Source organism: Bipolaris sorokiniana, assembly GCF_000338995.1.
Source record: "Bipolaris sorokiniana ND90Pr unplaced genomic scaffold COCSAscaffold_11, whole genome shotgun sequence".
NCBI classification, from domain to species: Eukaryota; Fungi; Ascomycota; class Dothideomycetes; order Pleosporales; family Pleosporaceae; genus Bipolaris; species Bipolaris sorokiniana.
In genome coordinates this window covers 329,510-346,544 of record NW_006911905.1, presented here as the reverse complement: position 1 = coordinate 346,544, position 17,035 = coordinate 329,510, and the positions used below count along the sequence as shown (strand labels likewise).

At 50.9% G+C, this 17,035-nt stretch overlaps 9 protein-coding genes across 9 annotated transcripts; 3 read left to right on the top strand and 6 right to left on the bottom strand.

Annotated features, from left to right (window-relative positions):
- Nucleotides 1-720: 720 nt before the first annotated feature.
- Nucleotides 721-2,234, bottom strand: COCSADRAFT_38679 (uncharacterized protein). The gene is made up of 2 exons (XM_007703897.1): nucleotides 1,610-2,234; nucleotides 721-1,545 (listed from the first exon to the last, which is right to left on the bottom strand). Exons 1-2 carry the CDS (start codon nucleotides 2,192-2,194, stop codon nucleotides 1,150-1,152), a joined length of 981 nt encoding a protein of 326 aa, XP_007702087.1. The 5' UTR covers nucleotides 2,195-2,234; the 3' UTR covers nucleotides 721-1,149.
- Nucleotides 2,235-2,791: 557 nt separating this feature from the next.
- COCSADRAFT_28305 (uncharacterized protein) lies at nucleotides 2,792-5,946 on the top strand (the record flags this gene model as incomplete). Its single annotated transcript, XM_007703863.1, has 3 exons — nucleotides 2,792-3,376; nucleotides 3,425-3,653; nucleotides 3,704-5,946. 3 exons carry the CDS (start codon nucleotides 2,792-2,794, stop codon nucleotides 5,944-5,946), a joined length of 3,057 nt encoding a protein of 1,018 aa, XP_007702053.1.
- Nucleotides 5,947-6,295: 349 nt separating this feature from the next.
- COCSADRAFT_94890 (uncharacterized protein) lies at nucleotides 6,296-6,613 on the bottom strand (the record flags this gene model as incomplete). Its single annotated transcript, XM_007704064.1, has 2 exons — nucleotides 6,296-6,357; nucleotides 6,475-6,613. Coding segments are annotated over 2 exons (201 nt in total), but the record flags the coding sequence as incomplete, so codon positions are not given.
- Nucleotides 6,614-7,114: 501 nt separating this feature from the next.
- On the top strand, nucleotides 7,115-8,189 carry COCSADRAFT_225180 (uncharacterized protein). Its single transcript, XM_007704063.1, has 3 exons — nucleotides 7,115-7,418; nucleotides 7,519-8,119; nucleotides 8,181-8,189. Exons 1-2 carry the CDS (start codon nucleotides 7,275-7,277, stop codon nucleotides 7,870-7,872), a joined length of 498 nt encoding a protein of 165 aa, XP_007702253.1. The 5' UTR covers nucleotides 7,115-7,274; the 3' UTR covers nucleotides 7,873-8,119; nucleotides 8,181-8,189.
- Nucleotides 8,190-8,371: 182 nt separating this feature from the next.
- Nucleotides 8,372-10,896, bottom strand: COCSADRAFT_173268 (uncharacterized protein; the record flags this gene model as incomplete). Its single annotated transcript, XM_007704062.1, has 6 exons — nucleotides 8,372-8,458; nucleotides 8,512-9,494; nucleotides 9,541-10,441; nucleotides 10,484-10,706; nucleotides 10,761-10,787; nucleotides 10,838-10,896. The coding sequence occupies 6 exons, from the start codon at nucleotides 10,894-10,896 to the stop codon at nucleotides 8,372-8,374; spliced, it is 2,280 nt and encodes a 759-aa protein (XP_007702252.1).
- An 876-nt stretch (nucleotides 10,897-11,772) lies between these two features.
- Nucleotides 11,773-12,360, bottom strand: COCSADRAFT_95101 (uncharacterized protein; the record flags this gene model as incomplete). The annotated part of the gene is made up of 1 exon (XM_007704061.1): nucleotides 11,773-12,360. One exon carries the CDS (start codon nucleotides 12,358-12,360, stop codon nucleotides 11,773-11,775), a length of 588 nt encoding a protein of 195 aa, XP_007702251.1.
- A 665-nt stretch (nucleotides 12,361-13,025) lies between these two features.
- Nucleotides 13,026-13,379, bottom strand: COCSADRAFT_173266 (uncharacterized protein; the record flags this gene model as incomplete). Its single annotated transcript, XM_007704060.1, has 3 exons — nucleotides 13,026-13,152; nucleotides 13,207-13,238; nucleotides 13,299-13,379. The coding sequence occupies 3 exons, from the start codon at nucleotides 13,377-13,379 to the stop codon at nucleotides 13,026-13,028; spliced, it is 240 nt and encodes a 79-aa protein (XP_007702250.1).
- Nucleotides 13,380-13,435: 56 nt separating this feature from the next.
- On the bottom strand, nucleotides 13,436-15,940 carry COCSADRAFT_38672 (uncharacterized protein). Its single transcript, XM_007703896.1, has 7 exons — nucleotides 15,481-15,940; nucleotides 15,411-15,422; nucleotides 15,028-15,347; nucleotides 14,924-14,963; nucleotides 14,618-14,860; nucleotides 13,997-14,518; nucleotides 13,436-13,932 (listed from the first exon to the last, which is right to left on the bottom strand). The coding sequence occupies exons 1-7, from the start codon at nucleotides 15,772-15,774 to the stop codon at nucleotides 13,831-13,833; spliced, it is 1,533 nt and encodes a 510-aa protein (XP_007702086.1). The 5' UTR covers nucleotides 15,775-15,940; the 3' UTR covers nucleotides 13,436-13,830.
- Nucleotides 15,941-16,582: 642 nt separating this feature from the next.
- COCSADRAFT_183033 (uncharacterized protein) lies at nucleotides 16,583-17,032 on the top strand (the record flags this gene model as incomplete). The annotated part of the gene is made up of 1 exon (XM_007704059.1): nucleotides 16,583-17,032. A coding segment is annotated over one exon (353 nt), but the record flags the coding sequence as incomplete, so codon positions are not given.
- Between the last annotated feature and the right edge of the window lie 3 nt (nucleotides 17,033-17,035).

Sequence of the window (17,035 nt, the reverse complement as noted above, 5' to 3'; positions counted from 1 at the left end):
TTGTTCATTTCGGTTTTTTCTCTCTCGTTACAAAGGTTCATGTACTCTCCGATTGTCCCTTTGAGGGGAAATTCTTGTTTCTCTTTGCTTTGGGGGAATGGAAGGAGAGGAGAAAAAAAAGGAGAATTTGGGAATTTAGGGATGAAGTTCAGGGTGGAAGTAGGAGAGATAGGGAGAGGGAGGGAACAAAAAAATATGTAATCATGTAGCGGGATCTTTGTTTTGCACCTCCATTTTTTTTGGTCCAAACCTCACTTCTTCTTCTTCTTCTTCTTCTTCTTCTTCACCGGGTTTTTTTTGGCACACGGCTTCTCCTCATTTGTTCTATTCGCATCTCTTGTATGTGCACAGGGTCTTTGTGTGGATTCTATCCTTTTGCATCTAGACGTTGGGTATGTATGTATGGGATTTTTTTTTCAAATGGGGATTGGGGTTTTTTTATTTGGAGTGGGCGTGTGGTGCCGGGCGGTATAGAAAAGGAGAATGTGCACAGAGAGAGAGAGAGAGAATGAATTAGATGATGACAGAGAGAAGAAATGCGTATATTCTTCATTTGGTTCTCGTTTGAAGTGGAACATGTGTGATTTATATCATGCCGGGTATATATAGTTACTCGTTTTTTTTTTGCCAAAGAATCCGAATTGACTAAAAATCATGCTATTGGTATCACAGACAAGATCCATATCAACATGTTTGCGAGTTTGCATCTGGCATGCGTACAGCATATGTATGTGACATTAACTATAGAGAAAAAAAAGAGGGAGATGGTGTAGTGGATAGAGAAGAAGGAGAAAAAAAGGGGGGATATCTAGTTCACTATTCTCTTTCTCTCCTCTAATGTCTCCGCTGCTGTACTCGCTCATGTCTCATCTAACCCCATCTCTTCATTGAGAAGACACACACACAGATGGGGGTGTGGAAAAGTAGAATCCGGGGGATCTACAATTCAACAAGAGAGAACAACAATAAAAAAAATAAAGAATAATAATCAAGACGCCGCCGCGGCCGCGTAGAAACGCCTTGATTCGTGATCATATCTTTTACATAATCATGTCATGATCAATGGTGCGCCTTCCTTCGTTCTTCCTCACCTTCTTTCTTCCTTTTTTTTCCTTTCACTGCTTTGCCTTGACACCACCGGGGTTGAATCTAACCATCTCGATCCAACAGTTCCCGGGCAGCAATGATCTCGGCCTCCTCAAACCCTTGCCAGCCCTTTTTACCGGATTTGTAATTCCGAATCATTTCGGCCAGCTTGTTTGTTGCGATTTCCTCAAGCTTGCGGATGATTTCGGGGCTGGGTAGGGACACGTCGTCAGAGTCTTCGCGGCGGGTGGTTGCTGATGATGATGTGGCGGGGTCGGAGAGGAGGGTGTTGTTGAGCTTGGAGGTGAGGAGCTTGAGGCCGTAGTAGCCGCGCAGGTACGAGTCGTTGAGTTCGACGGAGCGACAGAAATGCTTAAGTGCTAGAGCATATGAGGAGAAGTTGGGTGGGTTGTTGGCGGCGGTGGAGAGATAGTGGAGTGTTGCAATGTGGGCGTGGGCCTGGCAATCCAAGGGTCAGCAATGGGGAACAATGCCAATGGGAGGCGAATGGGATTCAACTCACAGTCCAGGCATTGGGCGTGATGAGCAGTACCTCTTCTGCACAAAAGATGGCCTGCCCCCAGGCACTGGTGCTGGCATACAGCTCACTTGCTTCGGCCCAGGCCTCGGCGTCCGTGGGGCTGTTGTGCAAGAGTGCCGCTACTGCCGTAATGGCGTCTTGTGTCCTGCCCAGCGCCTTGAGCACGGCAACCCGTCGCTTGCGGATGCTCATGTTGGTGGGGTCGTCCTTGAGGATCTTCTCGTATGCATCAAAGACCTTCTGTAGGTCGGCGTCTGTCTTGGACGTGGCCTCATTGTAAATGCCGCGCAGCGTGATGATGCGCTCGTTGTGGTCGCCAAAGCGCGCCTCAAGCCGGTGCAGAATGTCAAGGGCGGCCTTCTCGTCACCGGTGCGCAGCGTCGAGAGGAACAGGTTCTCGTGGATGGTCCATGTCTCCGGTGTTTCCCGAGAGAAGAGCAGTGACAGCGGCCAGGGTAGCGATGATGTGGGAGTCGATGATAGGATGAGGGGCGCTTTCTGCGAGAGGGCCAGAGCAGTGGGCGGCGGTATTTGCGAGGGCGGCGAGAGCAGATTGGCGTGTGACATGGCTGCAATCGGCGTCGTCAAGGTTGGGGTCCGGCGATGGTCTGCAAGGTGGAATGTGGAGTTGAGCTGTGCTGGACGCCCTGTCCTAGCTCCGCTCGGCCAAACTAGGTAGCGTCCTGCCGCCCGCCGTCGGCGTCTCCACTGCCATTCACGACTGTACGTCGTCCTTGACTTTCCAGAGAGAGAAAAAGAGAGAGGAAGAGAGAGGAAAGCGGCCTTCATCTCCACAAAAAACTACTACTTTCCTACAACTTCTCCGCCGTCGCCTATGCCTTCAGTCATCTCCCCCCTCATGTCTGCCCCATCCCAATGATCATGCCGGTTGGCCCACCACCATTAACACCCTTCTGCCAAACTGCCCCTCCTTGCGCCCTCCTACGCCTCGAAGCACGACTGCGCTTGCTCCCTTGAGCACCCGCAAACATGTACTCGCCATCCCTCAATCTCTGTTCCTCAAACCACGCACGCTAATCGGTTTCCAGGTTCGAGAAATCCCTCTTCGACCTCATCCGAGGCCTGCGCAACCACAAGGGAAACGAGCGCGAGTACATTGCCGAAAGCATAAAAGAATGCCGCAAGGAAATTCGCACAAACGACATGGACCTCAAGGCCACGGCCCTCATGAAGCTCACCTACCTTGAGATGTTTGGCCATGACATGTCCTGGGCCAGCTTCAACGTCTTGGAAGTCATGTCGAGTTCAAAGTTTAAGCAAAAGCGCACAGGATATCTGGCTGCCGTACAGAGCTTTCGCAGGGACACCGAGGTTTTGGTGCTAGCAGAGAACCAGCTCAAAAAGGATATTATGAGTTCGAGCCCCCAGTACATTGCGCTTCCGCTTGGCGCCATCCCGCACGTCATCAATCCCAGCATGGCCAATTCAGTCCTGTCAGACTTGATACCGCGACTCACCCACTCTAACGCAATGGTCCGCAAGAAGACTGTCGTTACGCTGTACAGACTAGCCCTGGTATACCCCGAGACACTACGACCTGCATGGCCCAAGATCAAGGAACGTTTGTTGGACGACAATGAGGATCCGAGCGTGACGGCTGCCATTGTCAATGTCGTGTGTGAGTTGGGATGGAGGCGACCTCAAGACTTTCTGCCGCTAGCGCCTAGGTTGTTCGATCTCTTGGTCGAAGGAGGAAACAACTGGATGGCCATTAAGCTTATCAAACTTGTAAGTGCCATAAAGTTACTTGTACAACCCGTTGCTAACAGCGTCCAGTTTGCTACTTTGACTCCGTTGGAACCCCGATTGATCAAGAAACTCCTCCCACCTCTTACTAAAATTATTCGGGAAACATCTGCCATGTCTTTGCTGTACGAATGTATCAGTGGCATCATCCAGGGTGGCATTCTAGAAGCTGTCGAAGGCACCACGGAAGGAGAAGAGGTTGCAAAGTTGTGCGTTGGCAAACTACGCGGCATGATGATAATAGAGGGTGACGCAAATTGTAAGCGAAAACATACTGAAATAAAGGTTCAACTTCTCACCATTCTGCAGTAAAATACGTCGCATTGCTTGCTTTCGAAAAGATTGTCACGTCCCATCCCTATCTTGTCTCTCAGCAACAAGACGTCATTCTTGAATGCATTGACGATCCCGACATTTCAATACGGATGCGCGCTCTGGATCTTGTCGTTGGCATGGTCAATGCTGATAACTTAACAGCCATTGTAGGACGATTGATGCGACAACTACGTAATGCGCCAATTGCGACCGCAGTAGACAATCCAAACAACGACCGAGGCAGATTGACTGGTGTCACAGCGTATGGTGACGACGATTCAGACGCCGAAGATAATCTACCACAACACGAACAAAAATCAGACCAACCACCCCCCTTGCCAGATGACTACCGCACAAGCGTGATTCGGAGGATTCTGGAAATGTGCTCGCGTGATACATACAGCAACATTAGCGACTTTGAATGGTACATTGATGTTCTCACCCAGCTTGTCCGCGTGTCACCAGCTACAAAGGCAACTTCGGTGATGGAAGAGGAGGAGGAAGAGTCAGAACATGCTGATGAGATTGGTGCTGGTATTGGGCGTGAGCTACAAAATGTCGCCATACGGGTGAAGAGCGTTCGGCCAGAAGCTATCGAAGCTGCACAGTCACTTGTTCTTGTTGACCGTCGGGACCAGATGTTTCCTACGTCAGGTAACGGCGGACAAGGCGCGCTTGAGTATGCTGGCTGGCTTGTGGGCGAGTATGCCCGCTACCTCACTAGACCGGAACCTGTCATGACCTCCCTCTTGCATCCTACTTCGCTTCAGCTACCTTCAAAAACCCTCGCCATATACCTGCAGGCCATACCCAAAGTCTTCTCCAGCATGGCCGGAAGCGATCAAATATCATGGACTCCGGAACGCAAGACACTAATGTCTCTTCTCATGGCACGAATCATCCACTTTCTAGAGCCACTGTCTACACACCCTAGCCTTGAGGTGCAGGAACGTTCAGTCGAGTACCTAGAACTAATGCGCCTTGCCGCAGAAGCCGCGTCGGGAACTGCTGCTAGTGCAGATCAGAACGAGTTTACTGATCCACCCCTCCTCCTTACGCAAGCCATCCCTGCCCTCTTCTCTGGAGCCGAGTTGAATCCAGTAGCCCCTGGCGCGCAACGCAAGGTTCCCATTCCTGAGGATTTAGATCTCGATACGCCCATCAACCCCAATCTGCAGCATCTGCTTTCTGCAGTCGATGCGGAAGGCTTTGAGACAGAAGAAGGTGATGATGTCTATGCCGCATACTCTGAACCAGTTGCCGCATTGACAGAAGCACCAACCGTTGCAGCGCCAGCGGCAGACCGCCTCGATGGCTCGCAAAAGGAGTCAACATCTTATCAAAATGCTACAGAAGATGAGTATTTGGATCCAGATATCATTGCTCGCCGGAAAGCAGAACGCAGAGAGCGATACAAAGATGACCCATTTTATATTGATCCTGAAGGGGATAACAGCGGACCAGTGACACCTCTCAGTAGAATCGTACGCGATGGAAACAGGGAGAACAACGATCTGGATATTGACTCTATCCCGATCATGGAGCTCAACCTTGACAGCAAGGGCTCCTCCTCTGAACACCTTCCGCGGTCACGGAGCCCTCGCAAACCGGTACGCAAAGTGGATATCATGGGCGACGAGACGCTCGGATCTGCTGCACAAGAACCTTCTATTAGCAGAGACGACAGTACGCAGGGGCGCCCGGGCAAAGCGAAGAAGTCGCTCCTCCAAGTCGACAGTTCAGGTCTCGGTGCGCTGAGCCTGGACGATGACGACGCCCCGTCGAACCGCAAGCTTACAGCGCTCGAGATGGAACGCAAAGCGCAGGAAGATGCGGAAATGAAGCGAGCGCTACAAGAGGTGGAGCGCTTGCGACTAGAGATGCAGCGTGCGAGTGAGAGACTATTGGTCAAGGAGGAAGTTGCAGTTAAAAAGAAGAAGAAGAGAAAAGTGAGAAAGGTTGCTGTTGAGGGAGACGAGCCGGATGAAATGGCACCAGAGGCTACTATAGGTGTTGATGGCGGCGAAGGAGGAGATGGAGAAGAGGTAAAGACGACGCCTGTCAAGAAGAAGAAAAAGAAGAAGGCCAAGGCTGTTGAGGGTGACGGTGATGGCCAGGATAAGGCTGATCAGGGGCAACCCGAGGCTGGAGACCAAGACGAAACCAAGGTCAAGAAAAAGAAAAAGAAGAGGAGGACGGTAGTCATGGACGAAGGCGGAGATGCGCCTGCCGAGTAGTAGATTACCGTCAAAAATAACGCTTGTGAAAAGGCGACTTCTTTTACTTGTTGACTAAACAAAGCCTCGAGATGCTACTTGGTATCTCGGGTGTACCATGCATGCCTCCCTATATCAAAATAACGCCATGTCACCCTAGATAATTGTACGAAAGAATATGCCAATTGGCCTCCTCCTCCTCCTCTTCTTCTTCTTCTTCTTCTTCTTCTTGGATCCTCTTCACATCTCTCTTATTGCCACATACATATGTACGTTCCAATGTCTCCTTCACGATCGGACTCCCGTCTAATCGACATACCGAAGTTCGTATGCGCGCGTTCGCCTACACCGTATCCAGTCTTCTCTTTCTTTAAAAGAAGAGTCGAAGAACCTCGAACAACAAACCGCCGCAAAGTACGAATGCCAGTACAACTGTAAATACACACATGCGTTAGCCACAATGCTCTCTGATCTTTGCTCGTTCTGCTCCGCTCTGCGCGTGCCCGCCTCGGAGAGAGAATAGAAAAGCAGGATATTTCAAAAACATACTAATCCACGGCTTGCTAATAGGCGACTTCTGCGGCCCTTGCTTCTTGACGACTGGCACGTTTGATTCAGGCTTGCCCATCTTCTTCTCCTGCGCTTTGGCAAAGCGCATGTTTGCTTGTCGTTGCTGCGGTGTTTGCGCCTACGGTAGTTCGCTTCTATTAGCTATTTCCTCTATATCGTCTGACTTGCGTGTGGGAAGAGAAAGAAAGGGACAGGGAAATTGAGGGTCTCGTAGGAGTTTGGATTCGGGGGACTGGCCAGAGGGCAAGGGGGGGGACGATTGCGTACCATTGTGATTGCTGTTGCGGTTGTTCGAGGGGTGAAGCCGGTGTGATGCTAGAAGAAGAGACACGGGGAAAATGTGGTGAGGCAGAGGGGGTGGGAGAGAGAAGGAGGAGTGAGAGAGGCTGTGGGCGGCAATTCCAGGGTCCAAGAGGGTGTCGGGTTGTGCAAGGTGTTCGGTTTGGAATGAGACCCATGCACGGACCGCGTTCCCGCCGCTGGCGCTAGGGTGTGGCAGGGTTGCGACGTCGTGGTTCGCGTATTGCGGAGATGGAGCGCGGAGGTTTACTCTTTGTGATTTTTGTTCAGGCACCGTACGAGAGCTTTACAACCCACTTCTACATCGAGTCGCCGTAGCGCAAGAGTACGCATCGCATCACCACTATATACTGCATCTTCGCAAGACATCCCTGACTTCTTTTTCCTCTGCATCTCCCTTGCCGGTTTCCTAGGTCCCATCCACTTCCTTTGCAGAGCGTGCGAAGTGGGGAATCTCAACACAAGACACCAGCAGCGCAATGAATACCACCCGAGTAACACGGTCGCTATGGATACGAGCAGCGATACAGACAAGACCAGCAGTACGGGTTTCGCAAAGAAGCTTCGCAACTGAGACACAACCTCCGTTGCCACCACCGCCACGCAAAGAACCATCGCGAGTAGTACGTCATAACCCTCCCTTTCGCAAGTTGGCCAAACCGACCACCATCACCACCTCCTCCCTCATCCCTTCAATCTTGTACACTAACGAAGCGCAAATAGGGCGCATACTACGGCACCTTCGGCTCCCCGATCCTCAAATGCTTCCTCGGCGCCCTCTTCACATACCAACTCGCCTACTACATCTGGTACAAGCTCGAAACCGTCGAAGAACGGCATGAAACACGCTTGGAAATTGCTGAGCTGCAGCAAGAACTAAAGCAAGCGCTTGAAAAGCAGAGTCAGGCGGCGCAGGAAAAGTGGGATAGGGCGGCGGAGGTGTTGCAGAGGGAGAAGCACGAGTTGGGCGAGGCGGTGGACGCCGTGGTTGAGGAGGTGAGGGAGGGGGCGGATGAGGTGGGGAGGGGGACCAGGGCGGTGGGGAAGGTTGCAAGTGGGGGGTGGTGGCCTTGGTGATGGGCTGATGATGGGCTGATGTTGGCATGTGTATTATTATTAGGATACGTAATTGATGCATGGGCGATACCCTTTCTTCTCTGCAACAATAACCTTGGTTGTGTTGTACATGGACATATTATCGAATCTCTTGCCAACTTTCGTTTTCCCCGAGCTCCCTTCGTTCGTGTCGATACTCTCTTGAACAACCTGTTCTCGCTCTCATTTCAATCTTCTTCTCTTTCTTCATGCTTGCGTCATCTTCCATGTAAACGTGGTCTCTGCTGCTTCGATCTTTCTCGTAGTTTTGCTGATTTGAGTGTATGCAGCTACTTCACGTACTCAACAAAGGCAGTAGCTTTGGGTACTCTCTGGTGCGCACCGACATAACAGGGTTTCTGTATGTCGCTGCTTAATGCTTCAAAAATCCAGGACAAGCGTGCTGCTCTGGACATGGTACACAACGGTGTCGGCGATCCAGTATCAGGATATCTTCGTATCTCTCTAGGCACGATAAGCTTCAGCCGAAGAACTCACCAGATACCAGTGACTCCCATGGCTTTCCAGTATCCCACACACGCTTCATGAGCGTGCTCATTTTTGGCACCTATCATCAATGTCAGTGCGGCCAAACCCAAAATGTATCCAGGAACTACTCACCTGATTGAGTCCAAAACCCTCCACCCCCCTTAACCGATCCAGGATTTTCTCTCTCTGCCCCGCATCCTGTGCATCGCAGCCCGCAGCAAACATGGGAAATAGCAAACAAGCTTCTGCCGAACTACCCCTCCTGATCTTGAACAATAACTCTACAATCGCCCGAATCGCATGCTGCACCTCTGGATCCAATGCGGATTTCCCTAGCACACGGCGATGCAACTGGATCAGACCAGCCCAATGGAAAAGTTCGTTGGTCGCATAAATCTCTGTCGTATCCCACGCTCGTTCAGACTCGGATAGAGCGTCTGATCTATGGCGACATGCCTTTCGGATATTCCGGTCTGACAGCCCATCTTCCAGTGTGCGTCGAATACTGATCGCTTCCTCCACAACATCCTGGCTTGGCACCCAATCTTCGCGCTCATTGCCGTGTTCATCAATACGATGTGGTTCGCAGTGTTTGGACAGTTCGGAAATACGCGCCAGACTGCCAACGCAACGGGTTGTGAAACCCATTAGGCAGTCGATCTCGAGGTCCTCGTCTGCAGATTCGTTTTCGCTCGACCAGTAGAAAGATCCAACTGGCATGTCGTTCTTGTGTCCGCTCAGCGAGCCTACGACATCGAGATAGGCGAACCAGCGTGAGAGAAAGTAGGCTACGAGATCTTTTCGACTCATGCCTCTGGGTCCACCGCGCTGGGTAATCATCCGGCGCGCCATAGTGAGGTGGTCCTTCCAGGATATAGGTACTTCGAATGTACCCGGGGAGATAACTTCCAAACTCGCCATCATGATGACTGAAGCCAGAGTGTTGTCAGGAACTTCATTTGGGTTTTCTTGAAGCGTCTGTCGCAGTCTGGGAAATACGTCTTGTACCCAGACTGCGATGCGATTTGAAGGCTCGGGATGGTTGAGCATGCGCGCCCGATGCGAAGCACTGTAAGCGAGAAGAAGACTCAAAAGGTTTTCATCCTTGACGGCCACTGGAAAATATCAGCAGGTTTGTTCATCATGTGCGTGGATACTCACTTTGGGGCAGTATATGTCGGAATGGATTCCTTTCGCAATCATGTGGGACCAAAACCCTAGCTGTGTGATTGAGGAAGTGGTGAAAATAGATCAAGTTCATTTGGTTCTCCATGAGGAGAGCCGGCAAGGGCTCTAGCGACTTGGAAATCCTAATGGGTACGGGTTTCGCGTAATATCCTCCCTTTTCGAACGCCATGACTTTGCTTTCGGATTCCGCGTTGCCGTGCAGAGTTTCTCCGTCGAAACTGATTGTATTGTTTTGCGGGCTGTATATGGCAATGGCTGAGGAGTCATTGTTCCTTGGGGTGTCCAGGTCTGGGAGACCCAGGTCGTAGCCGTATGTCGTCGAGGCTGAATCAGCAATTGGATACTGTGTTCCACTTTTGCCCTGGTTAGTGTTTTGAAGATCGTGAACAAGGGATTGCACAGATACACGACACGGGTTTGGAGGTGAGAGAGCAGGGTCTTGTGCCGCAGATGCTGCATATGCGATAACTCCTTCAGAACCAACTGATGCCGGTGTTTGAGGAAAGCTACGATAAGGGCTATGTGGAGTTGGCGAAGCTGTGTTTGGCGAAGCTGTGTTTGGCGAATACGAGTCTGAGTATGTTGGTCCAGGCGATCTGCTAAAGGCCCTATATTTCTGGTGTGTGAACATGACGTCTGCGGGCATTTGTTGAGGTGGTGTTGTAGTATTTGTGGGGGCGAGAGCCGAAGCATTAGTATTGAACGTGCTGAAGCCAGATGCTGTAGATGATTGGCCATCAAAGGTGTTCTGAAAATGTGGCTGTGTGTATGGTGCTGATGAAGGTATATCGCTCTGGAACAAAGAGCTGCCTTCAATTGAACCTGCACTGGTGACACTAGGGAGTATGGCCTGCATCGTGATTGGGTCAATGTCCTAGGTAGTTATTTGAGGGGCGATGATCGAAGGGGACCTTACATGCTGCAACTGCATTGGTGATTCGGATGTTGACATGAACATTCGGGAAGTATCGTCGACTTGAAAGCATGCTTCATATGGGCTGCCCTCAGTGGCGCTCGACGGGTCCAAACAGGTGTCAATTTTGTCCCTTCTTGCACGACCTCCCCAGGTGAGTCGAATGCTGTAGTCGCATGCTTCACCTTGCCGTTCACAATTTGTACACGATGGCTTTTCTTCTCCACTGAGGCAAGGTTACTGTCGCTTTCTGACAGACAGTGTTTAGACAGCTACTTACCATTTTACTTTTCGCGCCTTGCATGGCCTACGCATGATTAGTGTGGATGCGCGCGTACTTAGAGGTCATGAAATTACCAGCAGCCGTTTCGCGATCTCCTTTTCGGCTCGACGCCTGGTTTCTTTGGGCGAGGCATCGTGTCCGCGGATCAATTTGCTGGACGTGGGTCGGACAAAGAAAGCAAATACACTACAAGTGACGTCTGTATGTAGTAGAATGCTAGGTGTTTGTTATGCGCGTGACACAAAAGAGGGCTAGTATGGATGGCTGTCTCTACAGTCCAAGGCGCTGGTCGAATAGTGGTGAGGGTTGAATGCACCAAGCTTCCGAATTCGGCATGCGACCGCTAGGCTGGCTGCACAAATCGTGTGATTTCGGCGACTAGGGCTGATCATTGCATGGCTAACGCGAAGAAATCATTTTCACGTCCAACTGCTCGTTCTGTGCGACATTACCACTGCATGGACTGCATTCGTCGCGACGACGGGCAAAAGATTGGAGATGAGGAACGATAAGGTCCTCCCCCCGCACTTCGCGCCATACGCCAATCACAACGTGTCCGAAGTTCCATCCGTCGGGTGCGGCGGGTCTGACACCGCCTCTCGTCGCATCCGGTGGAGCATGCAGGGAGTACCCAGACGACATCTGATAGCCGGAAACTCTATTCTCGCGCTTATGCGGACTGAGAAACAGTATTTCAGGTACCTACCGCTTTCTACGACTGCCGTGTATTCCAGAGATTAATGTTTGTTATAGAACACGAGGCACAGAAACTGTTTGTATAATTGAAAATGCATTCATTCATTAACCATGATAGATACAGTCCTACTACTGCCAGCCTAGACGAGTGTTTGCGCTAAAAAGACATTACCATAATTTGACGCTCCCCTGACTAGCAGACGCCATCTCCATGTCGCAAAAGAACGTGAAAGTCGTGATTCGTTACTGAAACGCCGTGTGTCGAGGATGAATGTGGTACGTGTTCGCAAGAATCCAGAAGATGCCGCTTCACCTACTCGATGTTGATCTTGCGAGGCTGGGGAGCCTGAGCCTTGGGGACGACAATGCTCAGGATGCCGTTCTTGAGGCTGGCCTTGACATTATCCTGGTCGACGCGAGCTGGGAAGGCGAAAGAGCGGTGGAACTCGCCAACAGAACGCTCGCTGACCCAGTATTTGGCTTGCGTGTCGTCGTGCTTGGTGACTCCCTTCTCCTGCGACTGCTTTGCGACCTTGTTGTTGGACTCGGATGGATCGTCCTCGACCTTGGGCTGGTGGCCAAGCTTCTTCTGGTCCGACTTTTCGCCGCTCTCGATGAAGCCCTGTGGGCGCTGACCTTCCTCGCGGACGTGCTCGTGGCGGCCAGAAATGGTTAGCGTGTTGTTGTCGGTCCACTCGATGTTGACGTCCTTTTGCTCAACACCGGGAAGCTCGCCGTGAAGTTCGTATGCATCCTTGGTCTCCTTGACATCAAACTTGGGAGTGAAGGACCGTACGCTCTCGAATTGGCGGTCGAGGTTGCGGAAAGCCTGACGGTCGTATTCGTCAAAGAGACGGAACATGGGAGCAAACTCCTGAGTAAACCTTGGGAAGAGAGACATGGTTGCTGAAGTGTTTGAGAAGTGACGAACGGTTGTAGGCTTTGAGATGCGGTTGAGGTGTCGTGGAATTCGTGAGATTGTTGAGCGCAGTGATTGCATAAGAGAGTTGTTGTGACTTGTTTCTGATGTCGAGCTATGGGAGCAGATTCACGGGCCCTTTATACCTGAAAGATGGCTTCGTCGAAGTATCGAGACTGCTCCAGCGCAAGGTTGTGAAAAGCATCGGAGATGGTTCAGGGCGTTTCTAGTGGTTTCGAGCATCGTGTTTGCCGTCATGAAGACGTAACTCCATCACACCACATGGGCATATGTGGCAGTTGGGATATCTTGGAGAGAGGAAAGACTGTGTTGCGTACCTCACCAACCCCGCCCGCAGAAGGGACGCGCACACGCTCGAAAGTTCCAACATCAGCCCATGTCACGTGATCGAGCCACACCAACACTCGGGCGGGGGTGAGCCAGCATTGCTGCATTTCTGGTCAAACGTTATATCACCAGATTCCCAAAGGAGCACATACTAGTACGTGAGTAGTAGGAGTAGACGGTCATCGTTCTGCGTGATGCTCCATTGTCCCCATGCTTGGCGCATTGTTGCTCTCGTTGCTGCGGTAGCACCCATCTTCCTTGGCCAGACATCCCGGAATCAATACATCTTGCTGCTACTGCTACCTTTGGATATCCCGAATACCCGGCTCTGACCACGACTCCAGCTGATTCCTTCCGCGGCGCAGCAGATACTCAATGGTGCCAAAATCTTTCTTGCCAACATCCCGGTGTTTGTGGAACTGTGATCTGCACTTGACATCAGTCGCCAATTGATGCTTCATTTGACACATAGTCCCGCACCTTGCAAAGTCACGAAAGTTGGCTTGCGTTTCCTGCATCTACGTTAGGAGGGTGCATGTGCATGTAGTATGTGCAAAACGCAGCTGACATACGATTGGTTTTTGTCTCACGGCTCGCAAGCACTGCCGGTAGAGTGACAACACATCTTTCTGAAGTCCAGATAATCTCACCATGATTTCGCAAACTGACGTTTGTGGTTGTGGAGAGATCGATGTTGGTTGTGAACCACCAACCTTTGGAAGAACTGTGGCGAATAACGCCCTACTTAGTCCTGAAACAGTTAGTGCTGCGGACGCGATCTTAAGGCTGACATCCATGATGCAAGCATCGCTGTTGTGAATGCCTGCAGCCCCAGTACCTCGAACCAAGACACACTCCTGAATGCATGGCATTTGAATAAACCTTTGCGGATACAATTGTTTTTGCACTGTTCTCAGAACATGCAGTTCGTTCAAACTTGTACCAAGAAAATAAAGACTGGCTCCTCTAACACCAAATACCATGACTGGGCAAGATGATCGGTACCTCCAACTGCGTCGCAACATAACCATTCGCTAGTAATCTTAGTGCAACGCGTGCCGAAAGACTATTCCTCCCAAATTACTAACACTGCCAAATACCAGACTAGGCGCTATCGAACGCACTCAACTTAACCTTAATGTCGTGTGGCCACACAAACCATTGTTTGTGCAAATCCCACTCTTTGCTAGGATCCTCAAGGTCAATCTGATCCATCATCAGCACAAAATCCATGCACAAAGTTGACATTGCCAGCCATAAAGCGACATACCTGGTATTTTCCAAATAGAGTTGCAACAACCTTGTACACCTCTACAAGAGCCAGCGCCTTACCAATGCAGACACGGTTGCCACCTCCAAATGCCATGTCGGCATCTTTCATTTTCCGGATCCTAGCCTCGTAGCTGGCCACGTCTTCCTTCTCGCCACACAGCCAGCGCTCTGGGCGGAACTCGTACGGCTTCTCTCCATACACATCTTCTTTGTAGTGGATGACCCACGGATTCACGCCAACAATTGTGCCCGGCGGCAGGACTGTTCCATCGGCTAATGTGAGACCAGTAGAAGGTACAACTCGCTCAAAGAGTTGGCCGACGACGGGGTGCATGCGGAGACCTTCCTTAATACAGGCATCAAGGTAGGGAAGCTGCTCAATGCTGTTGTATGGGGTTGGGTAAGGTAGTCGTGCAGAATGAAGTTCTTGTACTAGACGCGTCTTGCAGACAGGAGTCTTGAGAAGATGATAGAATATGCCTTTCATAACGATTGCAAGTGTGTCGGCTCCACCAAGCACCTATGCAGAAGGATCGTTAGTATCAGTGACTTAATCCAAGCAGGAGCTTGGCGTCTAGGAGCACTCCTATTGAAACTTGGTTGGGCAAATGAGACTCACATTGATAATCATATATCCGATGACTTCATTATCGGTAACAAGCTCGGGATGCTCCTTTTTTGCTTCGAGAAAGCCATTGAGCAAGTCGTTCCTGCCTTGACCGAGTTCAGGGTTTTGCATGCGCTCCATGAAACGCTCGACAGAGAAGCCAGCAGCAACGGAAAAGTCATCGAACTTGTACAGCGAACGAGGCCAGTGTGGGTTTTTTCCAAGCCATTTGTCTAGAGCGGGGATTTGGCCGACCTGGATGAGATCAGCATTTGCTCGAATATCATTTCGTAACTGTGAGTCTAGGCATTTACGTACCACGGAGAAATAACGCATCACGCGCTCAGCAGTACCTATGCTTGAAGTTGACATGTCGAGTCAGCATGTATGTCACATATATCTCGGCTCGTAAGGCTACTCACATATCACCAATGTCTTTGCCTTCGTCCATGAAGCCTATTCGCTTGCTCCAGGTCATGTCGCCGAGGAAATCCCAGGCGAAGAATGAGATCCAATCGGCAATGTCACAGGTTTTGCCTTTGTTGGCGCCTTCAGTGAAGCGGGATTCCATACGAGCACATAAGACACGGAGATTTTCATCCATGATGCTTTCAAGCTGAAGCGCATTCTGAAGACTGTACAACTTCTGGACGGGCTTGACCGTCTTAGCGTGGAACTCATTGCTGCGTGTGCTGAAGATATTTTGGATAATATGGCCATCTTGAAGGGCGTCATTGATGGTCCGAAGCACAGTTAGTACACTATTGTCATTGTCATGTCATGCAAATGATTGAGCTTGTCTTACATAATAATCACTCTTTTGGAAAAGTCAGCGGTTGCACATGTCCCATCTATGCAGGGTTTTGTCATCTTACCTTCAAAAAGGTTCCACGGGTATTGTAGATCGTCTTAATTAGATTGGCATCTGCGATGCTGACCGTATTGGGACCTAGTCGAACAACGTCACCATACTGGTCGTGGAGCTTCCTCTGCGTCTCAATGTGGGTCTGGCCGTAATGGTTGAAGAAGCGCCAGATGTTGGAGAACTTGGCTAGGAACGGCCCGGGAATCTTCTTGAGTGGGGATTGGAGGTAGGCCAGAACGTATTGGGTGATGAGAAAGACAGTTCCCAAGCCAATTGCCTTTACGAGTAGCCCCGCTAATCCCATTGTTGTGTGCACGCTGTATGTATCCTGCAGTGTGATCGAGACCGTGGTAAGGGATGAAACAGAGTTGCAAGGGCAGCCGAGAGATTGGGATCGAGACGCTCTACATAAGAATGGACACTTTCTGCTAACTATGCACATGTTATACCTCGGGCGAGCTAGGTGAGTCTGTGGGGCTAGCATCCCGTCTCTTCGCATGGCTGGATGACATTCTTCCTAATACAAAGGGCCGTATACCGCTGTGAGGTGGAGATGTCGCCACGCCCGCTTGAGAGGATGCATTACTTTTGCATGAGACGCCACCATCCCAGTGTGCATTTAGTGATTGACATGCCAGGGTTTACCGACTTATGTCAGGTAGGCCGGTGCTCTCCCTTGACATTGCGGGACGGGGGGCAGTCTCTCCGTCAGGATCCCGTGATTAGTGGAGCTGACCAACGTCGCCAAGTCTGTTCCCAACAGACCAGATAGCAGATCCTCTGCCACACTGTCGGGACAAGAAGAGTGTATCTGCAATTGTCACGGCATTGAGCGACACGGGAGCGCGACTCCGCCAGACGACGCCTCATTACTGCGCTCGCGTATGGCTGGGGCCAAAAGCCACAAAAAGCAAATTGGAACTGACCCAAGTTGGTCCCCCACCTGCATCCGCCCAAATGGAGACGCGGCCCCCCAGTCGATAAAGCGCGTACAACGGCCCGAGGCGGGAGCTTCGCCTGTTGTGCTAACCCACAACTCTTAAGCAGGTTTCGACGCAAATCCACATGCTCCCCCTCCCCCCCTCACCACCTCCCCTCCTCCATCTCTCTTGATCAGCCAATAGTGACAGGCCCGCGGAATCAGCGACATGTGAAGCTATGCACTCGTGGCTCTTGTGTACTACGCCATCTGGTACCACGTTCGCTTAGTACATGTCGATTACCGAGTCTTCAAGATTACGATTCACATACATATGACAGGAGGCTTGCGCTTGTCCTTGCCTTCACCAGTGGATGTTACCTTTTGTATCACTGCGGCCGCACTAGGGTATACATAAGTAGTCAAAGATCCGCCGTACGAAGCCTCGGGTCATCTTCGTCCGAGTATTCTTTTTCTTCCAGCCCACTCCCCCTTCGGCACGGATCATATACAGAGCTGGTGGCGACGCCAGCGCAGCCTGCCTAATTAATCGCCGCTCATAGCAGTTGTGTGTATGGAGCAAGGTGCTGTTTCAAGCTTCGGGTTAAGCGGAAAGAAGATTGACAACAGCTTTAGGAAACGGTGC

What these genes read in the sequence shown, in the direction of transcription:
- COCSADRAFT_38679 (XM_007703897.1), bottom strand. Translation starts at nt 2,194, where the DNA reads ATGTCACACGCCAATCTGCTCTCGCCGCCCTCGCAAATACCGCCGCCC. An exon ending in TCACGCCCAATGCCTGGACT is followed by an intron (nt 1,546 to 1,609) that starts GTGAGTTGAATC and finishes TTGGATTGCCAG; the next exon opens with GCCCACGCCCACATTGCAAC.
- COCSADRAFT_225180 (XM_007704063.1), top strand. Translation starts at nt 7,275, where the DNA reads ATGAATACCACCCGAGTAACACGGTCGCTATGGATACGAGCAGCGATA. An exon ending in GCAAAGAACCATCGCGAGTA is followed by an intron (nt 7,419 to 7,518) that starts GTACGTCATAAC and finishes AAGCGCAAATAG; the next exon opens with GGCGCATACTACGGCACCTT.
- COCSADRAFT_38672 (XM_007703896.1), bottom strand. Translation starts at nt 15,774, where the DNA reads ATGGGATTAGCGGGGCTACTCGTAAAGGCAATTGGCTTGGGAACTGTC. An exon ending in TGATGCGTTATTTCTCCGTG is followed by an intron (nt 14,861 to 14,923) that starts GTACGTAAATGC and finishes GATCTCATCCAG; the next exon opens with GTCGGCCAAATCCCCGCTCT. An exon ending in TCGGATATATGATTATCAAT is followed by an intron (nt 14,519 to 14,617) that starts GTGAGTCTCATT and finishes CCTTCTGCATAG; the next exon opens with GTGCTTGGTGGAGCCGACAC.